Source organism: Cryptomeria japonica, chromosome 6 (genome assembly GCF_030272615.1).
Source record: "Cryptomeria japonica chromosome 6, Sugi_1.0, whole genome shotgun sequence".
Classification (NCBI taxonomy): Eukaryota; Viridiplantae; Streptophyta; class Pinopsida; order Cupressales; family Cupressaceae; genus Cryptomeria; species Cryptomeria japonica.
The window spans coordinates 111642650-111660630 of record NC_081410.1 but is presented as its reverse complement, the minus strand read 5'-3'; the positions used below and the strand labels follow the sequence as shown (position 1 = coordinate 111660630).

The window sequence follows — 17981 nt, the reverse complement described above, 5'->3', positions numbered from 1 at the left end:
TCCGCCTCCTCAGGGACGACAATGAAATAGTAGCCGAAATCTATGGCACAAAGCAGAACAAGAACGAGACTGTCCGAGCCTAAAGTCGGCGGCTCAAGGAACTGTTGGGGAAAATGGAGAGTCAACCAGCGGATGGGTTGAAAAAGAGATGGTTCGTGGAGGGACTGAAACACTCCCTCCGGAAGAAGATGAAAATTGTTCCACCAACCTCGTATGAAGATGCATATAATAGAGCGATGGATCTCAAGAGCGAGACCAAGACATCTAAGAAAAAAAAGAAGGATAGCTCGTTCGAGGATGATGACTCTTCCGAGGGAAGCAGCAATGATGGCAAGGCTGCCAAAAAGGTGCAAGCGCTCCAGAAAGACATGGAGCGAATGAGGAGAGAATTTAAAACAATGAGAAGCACAGGTCGGACCGAAGGGGACGTATGGTGCACGGAGTGCAAAGAGGAAGGACATACGAAGGGTACTTGCCCGAAGAAGGCCTTTTGCGAGATTTGCCAAGTGATGGGACACTTCATCAAGGAGTGCTCATACAACATGGAGATCCGAAGTACGCAAATGAACCAAGTGATGTTCACTGAGCAGGCCACAACATCCGCACAAGCGGGTACGGCCCAGCAAACCAACACAACGGCTTCATCTGGAGGTTACCGGCACAACAGACGTGGTGGCGGAAGGAATAACAACAATAACAATAACAATAACAGAAGCTGTATCCAGTATGACGCCAAGGGCTGGCCAATGATCCAGTGTAGGGCCTGCAATCAGTGGGGGCACTTCGCCCGAGATTGCACAAAGGAAGCCACCCCTCAGCACCTCTGTCGATGGTGTGGACCAGGCGACCATGAGGACGCAAATTTCCCGAAGCCAGGTGTAAACCTTCCGAACATAGAACCTACGAAGGCAGAAGTGTTGGCAATCACAAGGGCACAGGCCAAAAAGGTTTTATACCCAGATCCCCACACGGAGACCGAGAGAGTGCAGGACGCAAGAGACGAGATCACAAAGGAAATGGCCGCACAAGGACAAAATAGCCACAAGGCCACAAGCCCGCCACGGACGAGGGGAGAAGAGAGAATCTTACGGCAAATATTGCAAATGGAAGTACCCGTGAGGATTCAAGACCTCCTTGAGACCATGCCGCAGTTGAAAACGGCTATCTTAAACTCTGTACCCACACAAGTGAAAATGAGGGAGGTTGCAAGCCCCACGGTCGACCCCGTGTTGAGGGAGGTCGTAAGACCCATGGTCGACCCCATGTTGTTGGTAGTCAACAGCGGATGCCAACCAACGGTGGTAGAAACGGGCATCCTCGGGACTACCTTGACGGACACTATTGTAGACGGAGGGTCAAGAGTAAATGTGCTCCCAGAAGCGACATGGAAAAAACTAGGAAAGCCTACGTTGTGGCCTCCCACGTTCAACCTACTAGGGGCAGATCAACACGAGATTAAACCCCTTGGTACCCTCATGGGCCAGCGGGTGATGATTGGCACATAGCCATTTGTGCTCGATTTTGTAGTATTTCCACTGAAGCAAAAAGGGTATGACACCATTCTCGGGCGTGGGTGGCTCATTGCAGCAAAAGCGAACCATAACTGGAAGCGGAATACTCTTTCCTTGGAAAATGTGGGGAGGAAGTACGTGATCGATCTCCTTACGCAGATGGTGAGTGAGGAGTTAGCATCCTCCTCCGACTCGGAATCTGAGGGAGACCAGTTGGGGGAGGGTGGAGACGGATGCGGCATGGAGCCCAGTGACGAAGGGGTGTTAGAACTGGAGACATGCTCGGGGGATGACGGGGACTCCTTGAATGGCCACTTCCACTGGCAAAAGGGAGATTATGAATTATTTACACCCTCGTGCAATGTATTGAGCATCGAGGAAGAACCCGATATATTTCCCCCAGAGTATGGAGAGTACAAGGAAGGGGAGGCCTCGGTGAATGAGACACCGGCACACCAATTCCCGAAGGGGGAGCCTATTAAATATCAGGAAGCCAATTTGAAGGAGACAAATCTTGGGGGGACGAGTGACCCCAAGATCATCCTTGTCGGAGATGACTGGAATCCAGTGCTAAAGGCCGCAGCCTTCAAAATTTTCCTTGAATACGAGGATGTTTTTGCATGGACGTACAAGGACCTGAAGAGCGTGCCCTCAGAGCTATGTGTACACCGCATAACATTGGTACCGAGAGCCCAACCAGTAAGGAAGCGGCCTTACCGTATGAACAAAAATTATGCTGCACGGGTGAACGACAAAATTGAGCAGATGTTGGAAGCGAGCATAATCTTCAAAGTGCAGACAAGCGAATGGGTGTCTCCCATTGTGATTTCCCTCAAGAAAGAGGCCAATCAAATCCGGATCTGTGTAGACTTCCATTGTCTGAACGCTGTCACTATTAAAGACTTGTTTCCCATACCCTTCACCGACAGCATCCTGGAGGAAGTAGCTGGACATGAAATCTATTCCTTCATGGATGGGTTCCCTGGGTACAACCAGATATCCATCGCGGAGGAAGATAAGTTGAAAACAACCTTCGTTGTGGAGGACGGTGTGTATGCATACAACCTAATGCCCTTCGGTCTATGTAATGCACCCGCGACCTTTCAACGCATCATCTTGCACATCTTCGACAAGATGTCCATGGGGAACTTCAAAGCCTTCTTGGACAATTGGTCTATTTACAACGGACAAGATATCCACCTAAAAACCCTCGGGGAGTGCCTGGAGAGATGTCGAAGGGCACGGTTGGCCGTTAATCCGAAGAAATGTAGATTCATGGTACCACAGGGAAGATTGCTTAGACACATTGTGTGTAAAGAAGGATTGAAAACGGACCCGGACAAGATTTGGGTCAAAGTAGAAATGGAACCTCCTACGGACGTCACTAGGATAAAGTCCTTCCTTGGTCATGTGGGGTACTACAGGAGGTTCATCAATAACTTCGCTGAGGTGTCCCACTCGTTGGATAGTTTGACACGGAAAGGGGAGCCATACATCTAGACAGAGCCACAGAGCAAGGCCTTTGAAGAGCTGAAGACAAGGTTGATGGGAGCACCCATACTGGCATACCCGAACTGGGATAAGGAATTCCACGTTCACGTGGATGCCTCAAATTATGCCATCGGGGCTACATTAGCCCAGGTAGGACACGGGTTGGACCACCCCGTTTATTTTGTGAGCAGGTTGCTCTCAAAGGCTGAAAAGTACAGTACCACAAAACGCGAAGCCCTCGGCATGGTCTATGTCATACAAAAATTTTGTCATTACCTACTAGCTACACCATTCACATTTTACGTAGACCATCAGGCACTCATGTACTTGATAAACAAGCCTATTATCCAAGGGAGGATAAGCCGTTGGCTATTGCTACTACAGGAGTTCACATTTACAATTGTGGTAAGACCGGGGCGAAGCCATGTCATAGCCGATCAATTGTCCCGGATTAAGTCAGGGGAACCTCCGGAGGGAGTAAATGATGATTTCCCTGATGCGCACCTGTTCCAAATAGCCGTACTCCCTTCGTGGTACAAGAAGATTGGAGAGTACCTGTCGACATCCCGATTTCCGGAGGATATGCCCCCAGGGGAACGAAGAAAGCTAGTATTAAGGAGAAGGACTTTTTCACTCATCAATGGTTTACTCTACAAAATGGGGCCAGACCAGGTATTAAGGCGTTGTGTCATGGAGGAAGAAGTCCCCAGTGTATTACAGGAGGCACGCGAAGGACCCGCAGGTGGACATATGGGCCCAGGAGGCCACACAAGCCAGAAGGAAAGTATGGCACGACAAGCATTTAAAACGGGTAAAATTCACCCCGGGACAGCTAGTTTTGAAATACAACAAGAAAACGAGATCAAACCAAGGAAGTTTAAGGTGAGATGGCTAGGACCCTTCCGAATTCGCGATGTCGGGGCCAACGGGTCCATCCGAATGGCAACGTTGGACGGGAAGCAGGTGCCCGAGGTTGTGAACGGCTCCAAATTGAAACCGTACCGCGAAAGACAGCTACACCAACAGCCTCAGGGATAAAAAGAAATAGGAAAAAAAAACGTACGGTCGTACGATCTGTAGATAGCTGGTAGTACGACAAAAACTATATAAACAAAAAAAAGAAAAAAAAAGGCGCACATACGGCGGAAACACCGTACGGGGGCACGCGTCCTACGGTGGGACCACATAGGTGGCACCGGGTGCCCACCGTACGGTGGCACCACGTGTCCACCGTGTGGTGGCACTGCGGGGTCACCGAACGATGGCACCGCGGGGTCATCGAACGGTGGCACCGCATGTCCACCATGTGGTGGCACCACGGGGTCACCGAACGGTGGCACCGCGTGTCCACCATGTGGTGGCACCACGGGGTCACCGAACGGTGGCACCGCGTGTCACCGTGCAGTGGCACCGCAGGGTCACCGTGCGGTGGCCTTATAACCGCACAGGCAGAGTAGTAAACCGTACGGTGGCCTTATAACGCATAAACAGAATATTAACAGTACGACAAAAAAGGGAAACAGCATTACGGTACGACAAAAAAGGGAAACAGTATTACCGTACGGCTGCAGCAGTCCGATGTACAAACGGGGAAAGAGAAAGAGGCACGTGCTTGATTATTCTAACCCTATCCTTTTTTAAAGAGGGCACAAACAACAAAGGGAGCATTATTTAATGGACGCCAATGGGAAAAGTTGGCAAAAACAGTTACGGCAGTTACCTGGTGTAGTGTCGTCAACTTCAGGGAACAAGAACGTGGTCCGGATCTTGCCTTCGAGTGTAAAGGTAAGAGGTGGCATGGCTGACAGCAGCAAAAAGAAAGGGAAGAAGGTACGCTCCAAAGTGCAGCAGACTCCAGCAAAGAGTGAGGTGACGATGGACACAATCACTTTTGAGGGTTTGACTGGCACAGATTACAAAAAATGGTGGAACGAGACCCCGAATGATGACCCTATGAAGATACAGCTGCGACTTGCACAGGTACAGTGGGCCATCCAGATGCCAATTTTTTGCATCAGGGACTTCGAGGTGGTGCTAAGGGCCATGATTGGTACCTATGACTCGCACAGGCGGCAGTCAATATTTGATTACGACAATCAACAGATTACAGTATCCTTTGCTTTGACCGAATTTACTAGAGTTTTCGATATTCCAAGGGTGCATGGAAAGAAAGTGGATAAGGCACAGAAAATAGCCCCAGATTTCAAAGACAAACTACTGAAACTGATGTGTCGCGACGACCTCACACAAGCGGAACTTGCTAGTCTTCAACACGCAAGCAAGAGTCGCTCTGAAGAAATCGTTTCTAAGAGAAGGAATATGGCGGTGCCTGATGGATGTATTGAAGAGTCGGTTGATGGGAGCAAGTCGGGCTTCAGATATTGCCATGGCACAAGTGGTGCTCATGAATGGCATCCGTAATGGTGTAGTATATGACTAAGCATCTGTATTAGCAGATAGGATGGAGGACTTCATGACTCTCCAACACAGGACTTTCTACAAGCCCTACCACGCTATCGGGTCTTTCTAGATGCAGTACGCCTTCGGGGCTCACCGGACCAACACTTGGCACCACAAGGTCGTGTACACCCTAGACAGCCCCCCAAATTTTATTGGATTCACCTGGACACCATGGCACCAAGCGGAGATATCCACTCTGGCACGAAACGGAAGAGGAGGGTAGTTGTTTCAACGTCGACAACAGAGTCGGAGTCCACCAGTAGTGACCCGAGTGAGGACGTAGAGGACAGTGATACGGCCACGGAGACTAGTTTCAAAATGGTAGGTCAGGGTGGGCAACATGTAGAAGAGGACATGGGGGCCACATCAGCAACAACGGTGCGACGGTTGGCACTCGCACCCCCTCGGCATCTTTATATACTTTCGAATGTAACTTGTGACACACGATTATGAATGGAATAACCTCTCCTATAGTTTATCTGATATCTATGGCATTATTATTCTGCATTACGTGTTTTATCTCTATGTTTTAAGTTATTCACCCGAGAGGGTAAACACCCCATACCATGTTTCTAAAATAATGGTATGCCCTTCCCTATATCTTCCATCTCTAAGTAATCATAGTGTAGCATCGTAAATTGTACGCACTTGCTAGGGTGGTACAATTTCACACCTAGTTTAGCACCCGCCTTGGCGCATTTTCCATTTGCATTGCATTTCCCCTTTAGCTCTTAATTAATCAAATTAATTAGGTCTAAGGTCCTATTTTATCATCTCCCATATCATAAAGTTGGGCCCTTTTCATTAAAGTGTGCCCCTTTCATTTTATTCTTCCAATACATCATTTAATCAAAAACCCTAATTAGGTCCTATTTCGAGCTTGGGGGCTTGATTTCGGGGGTCAAAACATCTCGAAATCACCTGTAACTTCGGGATTCTCTCTAAAATCATCATATCTGACAGCCCTGAAAATTTGGTGAAAAGTTGTCGAGACCATGGCGCCCGGAGTGCACATGGTCCCGGACATTTTTCCCGAAATTTTAGGAGCGCGATCCAATCATAAAATAAAGCTTAACCCCAAGAAATTGGCGGGATATTCAATCTCTAGGTCGGCCAAAAGATGAAATTATGACCTAGGGTTTCCTACATAAGAGCTCTCTTTCTTCATTTGAAGGGATCCGATTTTTTGTTTAGAGGAACCTCATACGCAGCGAAAGAGCAGATCTTTGAAGACTTCAACAACATTCAACATCCCTCTATCAAGCATTCATCAATTTCATTCATTCACTTAGGGCTTGGAAGACATTGAAGAACAATAGGAGATTACCGACTGAAGATTGGCTTGTACCCCTCCTTTGAGGGTTGGGTATGATTTCATGTTGTTTTCATGTCTTTGCATAAGCTTCAATATATCATTTATCCATGCTTTAGATCACTTTGCATCTTGATTTAGAGCATTTACATTATCATTTACAAGCAATTAGGGTTTACTTTCTAGGTTGCTCTAGTTTGCTTTCTTGCATTTTAGGACCTTGCACACACACTAGGTCTGCACACACAATACATTTTACAATACAACTTGGCTATTCGTGGAGGTGGAAATCACCGAAGCGGGGGTTTGACTAAGGCAAAACCCTATATAGCCGCCCAAAACACCTTTTCAGATATAAGTGCAGGTTTCGGGACTCGGACGACGCCGCAGGGTACAGATCCAAGAAGAGCAGACTGAGACAGAACTCCACACCAAATTGCAGAGCAGAAACCCAGGACAGGGGCGTGGGGCGCCCTGGTCCCTGGGACAGGGGCGCTGGGCGCCCTGGTCCTCCTGACAGACAGCATTTTCAGCATTTTTGATAGCTTTTCCAGAGTGCAAAACAGCAGTTTTCGGAGCAGTTTCAAGGGCAAAATCAGGACAGTGGTGTCCGCGCCCCCGTCCCGAACATTTTCACTCAGATTTTTACTCCAGGTACGTATTTGCATTCTTGTCTTATTCTTGTGTTTACAGCTTTCCATCATTTAAGTTCAATTCTGTAATCTTGTTATTAGTTCATACTTACACTTTGGGGTTAGGGATTGAACTTGCATCATTTCATCTTTCAATTACAACAAAGGAATAGAAATCCTAATAGGTAGCCCGTGGCTCTCTCTTCCACAAAAAGAAGTAGCCAATTGTGTGATACCTCTAGGCTCTTTCGTATTCCACAAATGTGTGCTTGAAAGTGAGATTAGGGCATGTTTGCTTAGTGTCACTTTTGCTCTTACACATTTTGGTGAACCCGACGTGAATTCCAATCTTCTCTAATTCTGATTTATGTTTTCAAATTTGAGTGTTTATGTTATTTACAAGTTTTAATTTCTTGCAAGATTCAAAAATTTGGAGGAAATTTTTGCTAAAAACCTTAATTTTTCAATTCAAAGTTGAACTTGTGGATAGCTTGAGTGGGATCAATAATTTCAAATCTGATTTAGGAACTCATTTGAATCATAAATTTCATTTTCTAAATCTACATTCTAAGTTCTTGCATTGGTTAAAATTAAACATTTCCTTCTATTTTGCATGTGTTATCATTTGAAAGAGGAAAATTGTTGTCATGATGCATTCATTTCATAGATGTGATAATGTGTTAGCTTCCCTTGTTTCAATTTTTCCTTCTTCTAAAGAACCTCCCCCCATCTATAACAACATTTTAGTGCCTAAAAGAGTTGCTACCAATCCCTTTGAGACTCTCCCATGTTCTAAGGATGAAGACTTTAAGAGTGATCTTGACAACTCTCCTAAAATGTGCCCTTCCTATTTAGCTATCCTAGAGGAAGAGAATGATATCATAAACACCTTTCTTAATGTTACTTCACCTTCCCTACATGATGCCTCTCTAAGTGAAAAGGTATTGATGGACATTGACTTATTTTCTCCTAAAGTTGGTCCTTCCAATGGGGGCATGTTTGTGCAACAAGAGGTTATGAACACTTCTTTCAAAGATCTCCTTCCTAAGCATGAATCTTTGGAGAAATATGTTCATGTTCCTCCTAAAAAACACTCCCTTCATGAGGATCCTTTTGTGCAAGAAGATGACATTATCCTTACATTTCCTAGTGATGGCATTTCCTTTTCCAACAAAATTCCCACTAGAGATGATGAATTAATGATAAATGCTTACCCTTCTCCTAAAGTTTGTCTTACCCATAAGCATCCCTTAGAGAAAGAAGATGAAATAATAAGCAATTTCCTTAATTCTCTCTCTCCTAAAGATCATATTGAACATATTTTGAGGAAAGAGGATGAGTTTAACACATCTATTGATGCTCTCCCTCCTAGGGATGAGGAATTAATAAACAATGTTATCTCCTCTCCCCAAATTGACAATACTTCAAACATTCCTTTCAACAACCTCACTATTTGGGATGAACCATTAGAAGAAGGTGTAGATTATTCTCTCTCCCTTGATAATTTCTCACCTTCCTTGAATCTCAATTATTCTCCCTCTAAAAATAAAGCATCTCCCCCTCCTCAACTTAGTTCTACTCATAAGGAAACCCTAGCTCAAAGCAAGATGGTTAACATGTCTTTCAAAGATCTCCCTCTCAAAAGTGAGACTTTAGGGAGTAATGTTGATCCTTCTCCTAGAGAGTTTATTCCCCATGTAGATCCTTTGATGATAGAGGATGATATGACCTTTCCTAGTATTACTTTTCCTACTAGAACATCAATGCCTACCCCTTGTCTCTCTCCTAAAATTGATAAAATTTTAGTGCAAGAGAAGACTATCAATAATTCTTCCAACACTTTTGTTCATTCCTCTAAACCATCCTCAATCAATTTGATACATGTGAATGAAACACCTAACAAACCCCTCTTCACTATCCAAGGTGCTTGTCCTTCTCAAAATTCTCAACCTTTAAATAAGCCTATCTTAGTGGTTCAAGGTGGTTATGCTAATGATTCTTTTTGCACTCCTAAGAAACCTATTATTACTGTGCAAGGAGGTTATTCTACTAAGAGCCCTTATGAGTATGCTAAGCAACTGACTAGAGAGAGTTATCATGCGGTTGCTCATACCTATAACACAAGAAACAATAGGCAACCTAATCCTCCTCCAGTTATCCCAACTTCACTTCCTCCTTCCCAACCTATTCTTCCTCAAGCTCCTCGTATTTCACAAGTTCTTGGTAAGGAATATGATCTCATAGAACAACTTAAAGCTACCCCTGCCAAGATATCCCTTTGGGATTTGATCCAAACTTCTTCCGCTCATCATGGAATGTTACAAGATGCCTTGAAAGATTTGAATGTTCCTCCACCTAATACATCTAGTAATATAGTATCTTTGGTTAACTCCGTGATGAATCCTAAAGCTCAAATTGTGTTTACTCAAGATGAGTTGCCTACTAGTGAAATTCAACATCAATATGATCCCTTGATGATCGTGGTTATCATAAATGACACTGCTATAAGACGAACACTGGTAGATAATGGCTCTGGCCTTAATGTGTGTAGCATTAATCTATTGCATAAGATGAATGTGGATACATCCCTTATTGAGCCTGACTCTCGTCCCATTCGAGGCTTTGATAATGTGGCTAAGTCTTCATTAGGTATTATCACCTTACCAATCACAGTGGGACCTGTTACTTTGCCTACTCCTATCCATGTTATGTCGAGAAATCTAACATACAACTTGTTATTAGGGAGACCTTGGATTCACAGTATGCAAGCTGTCCCCTCTACATTGCATAGACAAGTTAAATTTATTTATAACAATAAGACATATACCTTGATAGGTGATACTAATCTTCAGGCTTGTTTGCAAACATCTACTTCCAAAGGGAGTTCTTCTAAACCTTCCTCTTCTAGTGATGACTCTTTAAACAAGATACCTATGGATGAATCATTACCCTCTGATAATCAAAATTCTTTGGATGACCCTAAAGCTCTTGAAGAAGATCCTTCTCGACTTGAGTCTACACATGAAAAGGCTTTTGATCCTGAGAAGGTTCTCGCAGAAGACGATTGGGGATCCCTTGACTTTAATCCCACCTTTGTAGGTGAGTATAGGGTTCCTCCTAGAGAGCTTAAAGTTAAAAAGAAGGAAGAAAATAGAGATCAATCAGTCTTACTTGAACCTATGAGCAATAATTTTGTGGCCGCTTCTCAAACTTCTTCTCCTCACACCTCTAATTATGAAGAGTTTGATTCTTTGTCTTATGAAAAACCACCTTCTCTTCCTGAAATGGCTGATCGTTATGGTCGTGGTTTTCGCATTTTTGCTAAGCATGGGTATCATGGAAATGGTTGTGGCGCTCATGAACAAGGGATAAAAGTTCCTCTAGAGACTAATTTTCACAATTATGCCTTTGGACTCGGCTATAATCCCTGCAAACGTACCAAAGCATCTAAAAGACCATCTCTCAATGTGAATGCTATATTTAGTAGTGATGATGATCTCACTTCAACTAAATCATCTTCTACTTCTATCAACTCTCATTCCCCTCATAAGGAAATCTTGGCGATGAACAAATCCCTTTATGACTCCCTTCAAATTTCTAAATCCACTTATGAATCTTTATTTCCTCTTCATCATAAAGTCCTTTCCTCTAGGGATAAGGCTCTAATAAATTACACTCATCCCTCTTCTAAGATTTCTTGTGACTTTTCTTCTTCAATTTTTATCATTTTATACATGTTTTTGATCTCACTTATAGTTGAGCATTCAGCATGTCATATTCAAATACCTCATTCAATCTATCATGTCTTTAAATAACATTAATGGCTGTTATGTTGCTCATCATTATGTGACATTGGTAGCTCATTTACTGGGGGCTCATTGTCATTCATGATGGTACAATTTCAAGTGCAATCATATTTTTAAAGCAACGTAATAGCCTAATTTTCTATGTTATCTCTTGTTCCTATGGGGACAAGAGTGATTTCATACATCTCTTCTTTTTCTTATGTCTAAATATCTCCCTAGAAGATTGTGTAAGTCCTTCTCATTGTCCTTATCCTTGGGAGGCAATGATCTTTCCTTGTTTTCATCTAAGGATCCACTTTTTTCCTATTTCGTGGATGGTGTGAACTTTATTACTTGATGCTATTCCTTGTATGCATTTGTTGTTGTTTGTTTAAGGATTCTCTCTTACAAGAGGTGTAAGTCCTTGACTACAACCTCTTTTGCACTTGGTAAAATACATCCATAATGAATTCACTCTCCCAATTGGGTTAAAAAGAGCGTCATCCTTCATTAAGAATCACTTTCACCTCACAAAAGGAGGAAGTATTGCATTCTTATTCTCTTCTTTGTCTTATTCTAGAAGATGTTATATTTGTCTAAGACAATTCCTCTCGGGGATAGGTGCCTTTTGTACAAAGATCTCTTCTCCTCTAAGGATCTCCTTTACACATACTACAAGGTATCCCTTTTCAACTATCTTATCCTTGCTTAAAGAGTGTAAAACTCCCTTGCTTGGATCTATGACATTGTTGCATTGTTGGGGTATCTTCTTTTGTGATGAAGGTAGGTATCCTTGTTCTACTTTTCTTATGACATAAACATTACACTTTTTTTGAGCAATGGGTCATTCTCGGAACCAGAGCACAGACTCTTAGAGCGAGATGTCTCCATTTTTCTTTTATGCAGGGTGATTATTCTCGGAACCAGAGCACAGACTCTTAGAGCAAGATGTCACGTTTTTGTACTATACATATACAGGTTGTACCATACTCGGGCATAGACTCCTATGAGGTGCTTCTAACCTCCCTTACACACACATGCACGAGGTTGAGTGGAACTAGCAGCATAAGGCTAGACTTTCTCACTCTCCTCCCTTACATGGATCACCTAGACAGACTCTAGGGGCTAGTTTTCCATGTCCTTTTTCCCATGGATCCCCTAGACAAGATCTAGGGGCGAGAAGTCCATGTTTTCTCTCTCACTATTCTTCTCATGGATCACCAATGTGTGTATTCATGCTTCTTTCCTTTCTTTTCTTCTCTTTGCATTTTGTTTCCATTTACATCCTTCATCTTGTGTTAGAGAACTCTCAAATCTTCGCACTCTTTGTTGTGTTGGAATTAAGATTTAGTCCTCTTTCTTACCAAGTGATTCTCCATTAGTTTTTGATCTCATATCAAATCTTCTTGTGAGCACTTGTCATCAATATTCTTTAACAATTCGAAGTGGTAAACATGATACCCTGTTTCAACTCACTAAAATTAGCAAGCCGAAACAGGGGGGGGCATATAGCTACCCTCGAATTTTCATCACCTTCCTTAGTAAGCATTAGGTGATTTTATGATCTAACGTGTGTTTTGTAGGGTGCGGTTCCTAACTGTGTACTGCAGATACCGCTGGGGGCTTCGTTCGACAGACTTATGGATATATCATTTTTCAAATAATGTTTACTTTTCTATACTTTAGCTTGCATATGCACGTAGTGTTCATATGACCGCTAAAGTGGGGGCTAAATGTAGCGTCGTAAATTGTACGCACTTGCTAGGGTGGTACAATTTCACACCTAGTTTAGCACCCGCCTTGGCGCATTTTGCATTTGCATTGCATTTCCCCTTTAGCTCTTAATTAATCAAATTAATTAGGTCTAAGGTCCTATTTTATCATCTCCCATATCATAAAGTTGGGCCCTTTTCATTAAAGTGTGCCCCTTTCATTTTATTCTTCCAATACATCATTTAATCAAAAACCCTAATTAGGTCCTATTTCGAGCTTGGGGGCTTGATTTCGGGGGTCAAAACATCTCGAAATCACCTGTAACTTCGGGATTCTCTCTAAAATCATCATATCTGACGGCCCTGAAAATTTGGTGAAAAGTTGTCGGGACCATGGCGCCCGAAGTGCACATGGTCCCGGACATTTTTCCCGAAATTTTAGGAGCGCGATCCAATCATAAAATAAAGCTTAACCCCAAGAAATTGGCGGGATATTCAATCTCTAGGTCGGCCAAAAGATGAAATTATGACCTAGGGTTTCCTACATAAGAGCTCTCTTTCTTCATTTGAAGGGATCCGATTTTTTGTTTAGAGGAACCTCATACGCAGCGAAAGAGCAAATCTTTGAAGACTTCAACAACATTCAACATCCCTCTATCAAGCATTCATCAATTTCATTCATTCACTTAGGGCTTGGAAGACATTGAAGAACAATAGGAGATTACCGACTGAAGATTGGCTTGTACCCTCCTTTGAGGGTTGGGTATGATTTCATGTTGTTTTCATGTCTTTGCATAAGCTTCAATATATCATTTATCCATGCTTTAGATCACTTTGCATCTTGATTTAGAGCATTTACATTATCATTTACAAGCAATTAGGGTTTACTTTCTAGGTTGCTCTAGTTTGCTTTCTTGCATTTTAGGACCTTGCACACACACTAGGTCTGCACACACAATACATTTTACAATACAACTTGGCTATTCGTGGAGGTGGAAATCACCGAAGCGGGGGTTTGACTAAGGCAAAACCCTATATAGCCGCCCAAAACACCTTTTCAGATATAAGTGCAGGTTTCGGGACTCGGACGACGCCGCAGGGTACAGATCCGGGAAGAGCAGACTGAGACAGAACTCCACACCAAATTGCAGAGCAGAAACCCAGGACAGGGGCGTGGGGCGCCCTGGTCCTGCCAGGACAGGGGCGCTGGCCGCCCTGGTCCCTAAGATAGGGGCACTGGGTGCCCTGGTCCTCCTGACAGACAGCATTTTCAGCATTTTTGACAGCTTTTCCAGAGTGTAAAACAGCAGTTTTCGGAGCAGTTTCAGGGGCAGAATCAGGACAGTGGCGCCCGCGCACCCGTCCCGAACATTTTCACTCAGATTTTTACTCCAGGTACGTATTTGCATTCTTGTCTTATTCTTGTGTTTACAGCTTTCCATCATTTAAGTTCAATTCTGTAATCTTGTTATTAGTTCATACTTACACTTTGGGGTTAGGGATTGAACTTGCATCATTTCATCTTTCAATTACAACAAAGGAATAGAAATCCTAACAGGTAGCCCGTGGCTCTCTCTTCCACAAAAAGAAGTAGCCAATTGTGTGATACCTCTAGGCTCTTTCGTATTCCACAAATGTGTGCTTGAAAGTGAGATTAGGGCATGTTTGCTTAGTGTCACTTTTTCTCTTACACACATAGTTTAAAATTCAATTTTTTATATCATGATGAGATTATCAAATATGAAAATAATTAATATTTGTTTTTGTTGACATCTATTTCAATATTTTAAAATGTATTTTAGTATTTTAAATTTTTCAAAGTTAAATATTCATTGTATGATTATCTTTTATAGGTTCATGTTTTATATTTAAATTTTTACTTTAGTTTTTTGCCATCTACAAGTACCCATCTCCAATTTGTTTTTTTACAGTATCCATCCCAATCTGTATACCAATACCAATTTTGCCTTCTCATAACTATGATTGAAAATAGTAATGTGGTTTGGCATTGTTGATATGCAGCATCACACTGAATGTGTGACCAAGGTGAGAGTGAGGCTATGTAAGATTTGCTTATGCTAGATCTACCTAAGACCAAAATGCCCTTAAACTAATTCAAATAACCTACTAGCTCAAAAGAAAGACAAAGACTCAATAAACAAAACAAAGGCTATTCCATGCATTAAGAGTGTGAAGAACAAATGCAACGAGCCTGTATTATAGAAAATACGAGGAGAGGATAACAACTCACCCTCCAAGATGTATATTCATAAAAATAAATATAGGCTTTAGTTGATACAATCCAATTAATTCAAGACAAATATAGAACCAAACTACTAATATTCTATGCTGAAAATAGTTTGCTTGCACACAAAGCAAGCTCTAGATGCAAACCTGTATGAAATAGAACATCTAGAACAAGGAAATATTCAAATAGATTTCAGCTTAATTATTAGATCTCAAAATAAACCTTCTAGAAGGTTATCTATGAATAGTCACATCCCAAAAATAGCAGTAGCTAAAAACAGCTAATCTGAAACATCAACCAACAACCCTGGCACGGCATGAGAATCCGAGGCCTTCTAAAATGTCTGAAATATGGTGATGTGAAACCTTCCGCAACATGAGAGTACTCATGCAAATCACCTAGACCTCCAAGATACACTTGCTCTCAGCCAACAGTCTATTAACCTGAATCCATTCATCATATCCCTTGCGGATGTGTATTGAGTTGTCCACTAACACTATCCATATTTTTCATGTTCAATGTTTGGGATCCTCCAAGTTTTACTATTACTAGACTATGAAATTCAGTTCCCTTTCAAAAAAGCTCAACTGCAAAAACATAGGCACCCTTATGAGGGATGAAAGGTTGAAATAAAACCCTAAGCACCTTCATAAAAAAGTATTTGAAAACTGTTACAAATGAAAAAAGAAGCCCTTGACTTTCAGAAAACCTGCTGAATGCTGAAATCCTGCTGAAAATTGGAGACTAATAAACTCCAATGGCACTTCATTCTGTTTAGAAATTGGTGAAAATCACTTCTTGCTTCTTGTGAACAGAAAGATTTGAATGGAGAAATGTGGAGCGAGAGCTATGTGAAAGGAAAATAAGGTTTTCGGGACATTTTTTCCTTTGTGCTTTTCCCAACCATTCCCCCACAACCTGTGCCCAAATAGCCCTATCTTTTTATTTAAAAACCTGGTCAGTTAAAAGGAGTCACACAATGCATTGAAGATTGCCAATTTTTTATCTTTTATGTTTTTGACAGCACCATCGTATGATCTGTAAAGGAAAAGCCACCCTTTTGTTTTTAAGAACTTTTGACCAAACTATGAGCATGAATGCACACCAATTTGATGTATTCACCCTTTTCTTACATGTTTTGCCAAATTTGACATGACAAAGAGAAAGCATGTGTTAGGCTTCCATTTTTTGGTTCTGCTGAAACTTACAAAGACTTGCCTAGTTGTGTGATCTGTAAAGACTCAGTTAATTTTAGTGTTTGAACTGTTTTTGGCATGCTAACAGAGGAGCACCCAATTTAAAATTAGTTGCCCACATACGCATATTGAAACTTTTGGCATGACAGAAGAAGGGTGCATGTTTCACCATATGCTCACCACTCTGTCCTTCAAAACTTTTGGAGCTTACAATGTAATGTTGTGGAATCCTCATCCTGTCGCCCATTTTTTATTTAAAAACAATTTCTGGGCCCCTCTTTGATAGAGAGAGTGTTTCACCACTTGCTTGCCATTGTTCATGCTTTGGATAATTTTCGACATAACTTTTGCACCCAAGCTCTGATTTCAGTCTAGTTTGGTATGTTGGAAAGTATGTTCAGTTAGCTCCAGTACAATGACAAATAACTAGAGTTCAAAAACATTCAAATCATGAACATGGTAAACAAGGATTTCACAATGATCAACTAGATGGGAAATAGCAGTCTTCCCACGAAAACACAACTCTAACTTCTAATTTGAATTCCCTCTATTGTAATTTCAAGACAGATTTGCTCCAAGAGTATGTTGCTCAATACAAGAGGCATCCCCAATTTTCTCAAATGCTTCCATAATTTACTGACATGCTCAAGAGTCAAAATTATGTTTACAGAATGGACCCACACTTGTCTAATAAAATTCAGCAATGTAAAGCTCCACTCTACTATCATTTTACGGATTTACAAGGCGCTCATGGCATTCCATATTTTCAAAACACTGTCACTTCAGTATAGAGAATAAAATAAACAGTTCATTTTTTGGGCATACAAACAGCATGTTTTATTTGAACAATGCCAAATGCGACCGATCTTTATCCATTATGTATCCAAACTAGGTCAGATATGTTCTATGCACTCAACCATTTATGTGTTGAACATGAATGTAAGCACCATTGCCACTCATCACTGTCCTTTATTTTCTGGCATTGCCATAATTTCCTTTTAATTCAAAAACTTCAAATTTTCATCTCTATACCAATTCTAACTCTTGTAAAAAAATTCATGGGAAAACAAAGCCTTAAAGCTATACCAGGCCATCCAATCTGAGAGTGAGTGCAACCTGCAAACACAAATAGGGCATAGAATTAGAATCTACTAAATTGCTTTTATCACAAAAATAGCCATCAACAATAAGGCTTCAAATTAAGTCAAATCTTAGCCTACCGCAGCAATATCTGCAAGGTCTTGCTTGGACAAATCAGGAGCAATTTTTACAAGCAAAGGGGGTGGTCCCTCCTCCCCCCACTGCATTTCATCACGTGCAGAAAGCACCTTCAATGTACATATATTTTATCATAATTCATGTCAAGAAGCAGTGTAGCAGAAGATTTAATAGAAAATAACAATAAAAAAACATGGACAGAAAACCAAAGTCCCAAACTTGCTGCCAAAAAAGCCATAATAAACCATTCCAACCTTCTTTACTAAGTCCTTTAGTTGTTTCCTGCCCTGGAGCTTACGCAGTCCAGGGGTGTTTGGAGATGAAACATTAATCACCTGCAAAAACTTTTAAAATCAAACAAAAGCCACAAGTGCCATCAAAGCCACATAGCAAACTTGTTGTTTGCTTCATCATCA

The 17981-nt window shown here is 41.9% G+C and overlaps 1 protein-coding gene across 1 annotated transcript in view; it reads right to left on the bottom strand.

The window, feature by feature from the left end:
- LOC131051235 (dihydroorotate dehydrogenase (quinone), mitochondrial) overlaps positions 1-17981 on the bottom strand; it is a 126184-nt gene that overhangs the window by 41430 nt on the left and 66773 nt on the right. Inside the window, exons 5-7 of the mRNA XM_057985652.2 lie at positions 17820-17900; positions 17568-17675; positions 17434-17463 (exon numbers count right to left, since the gene is read on the bottom strand). Coding sequence (XP_057841635.1) covers positions 17434-17463; positions 17568-17675; positions 17820-17900 — 219 coding nt within the window. The remainder of the gene's footprint in view (positions 1-17433; positions 17464-17567; positions 17676-17819; positions 17901-17981) is intronic.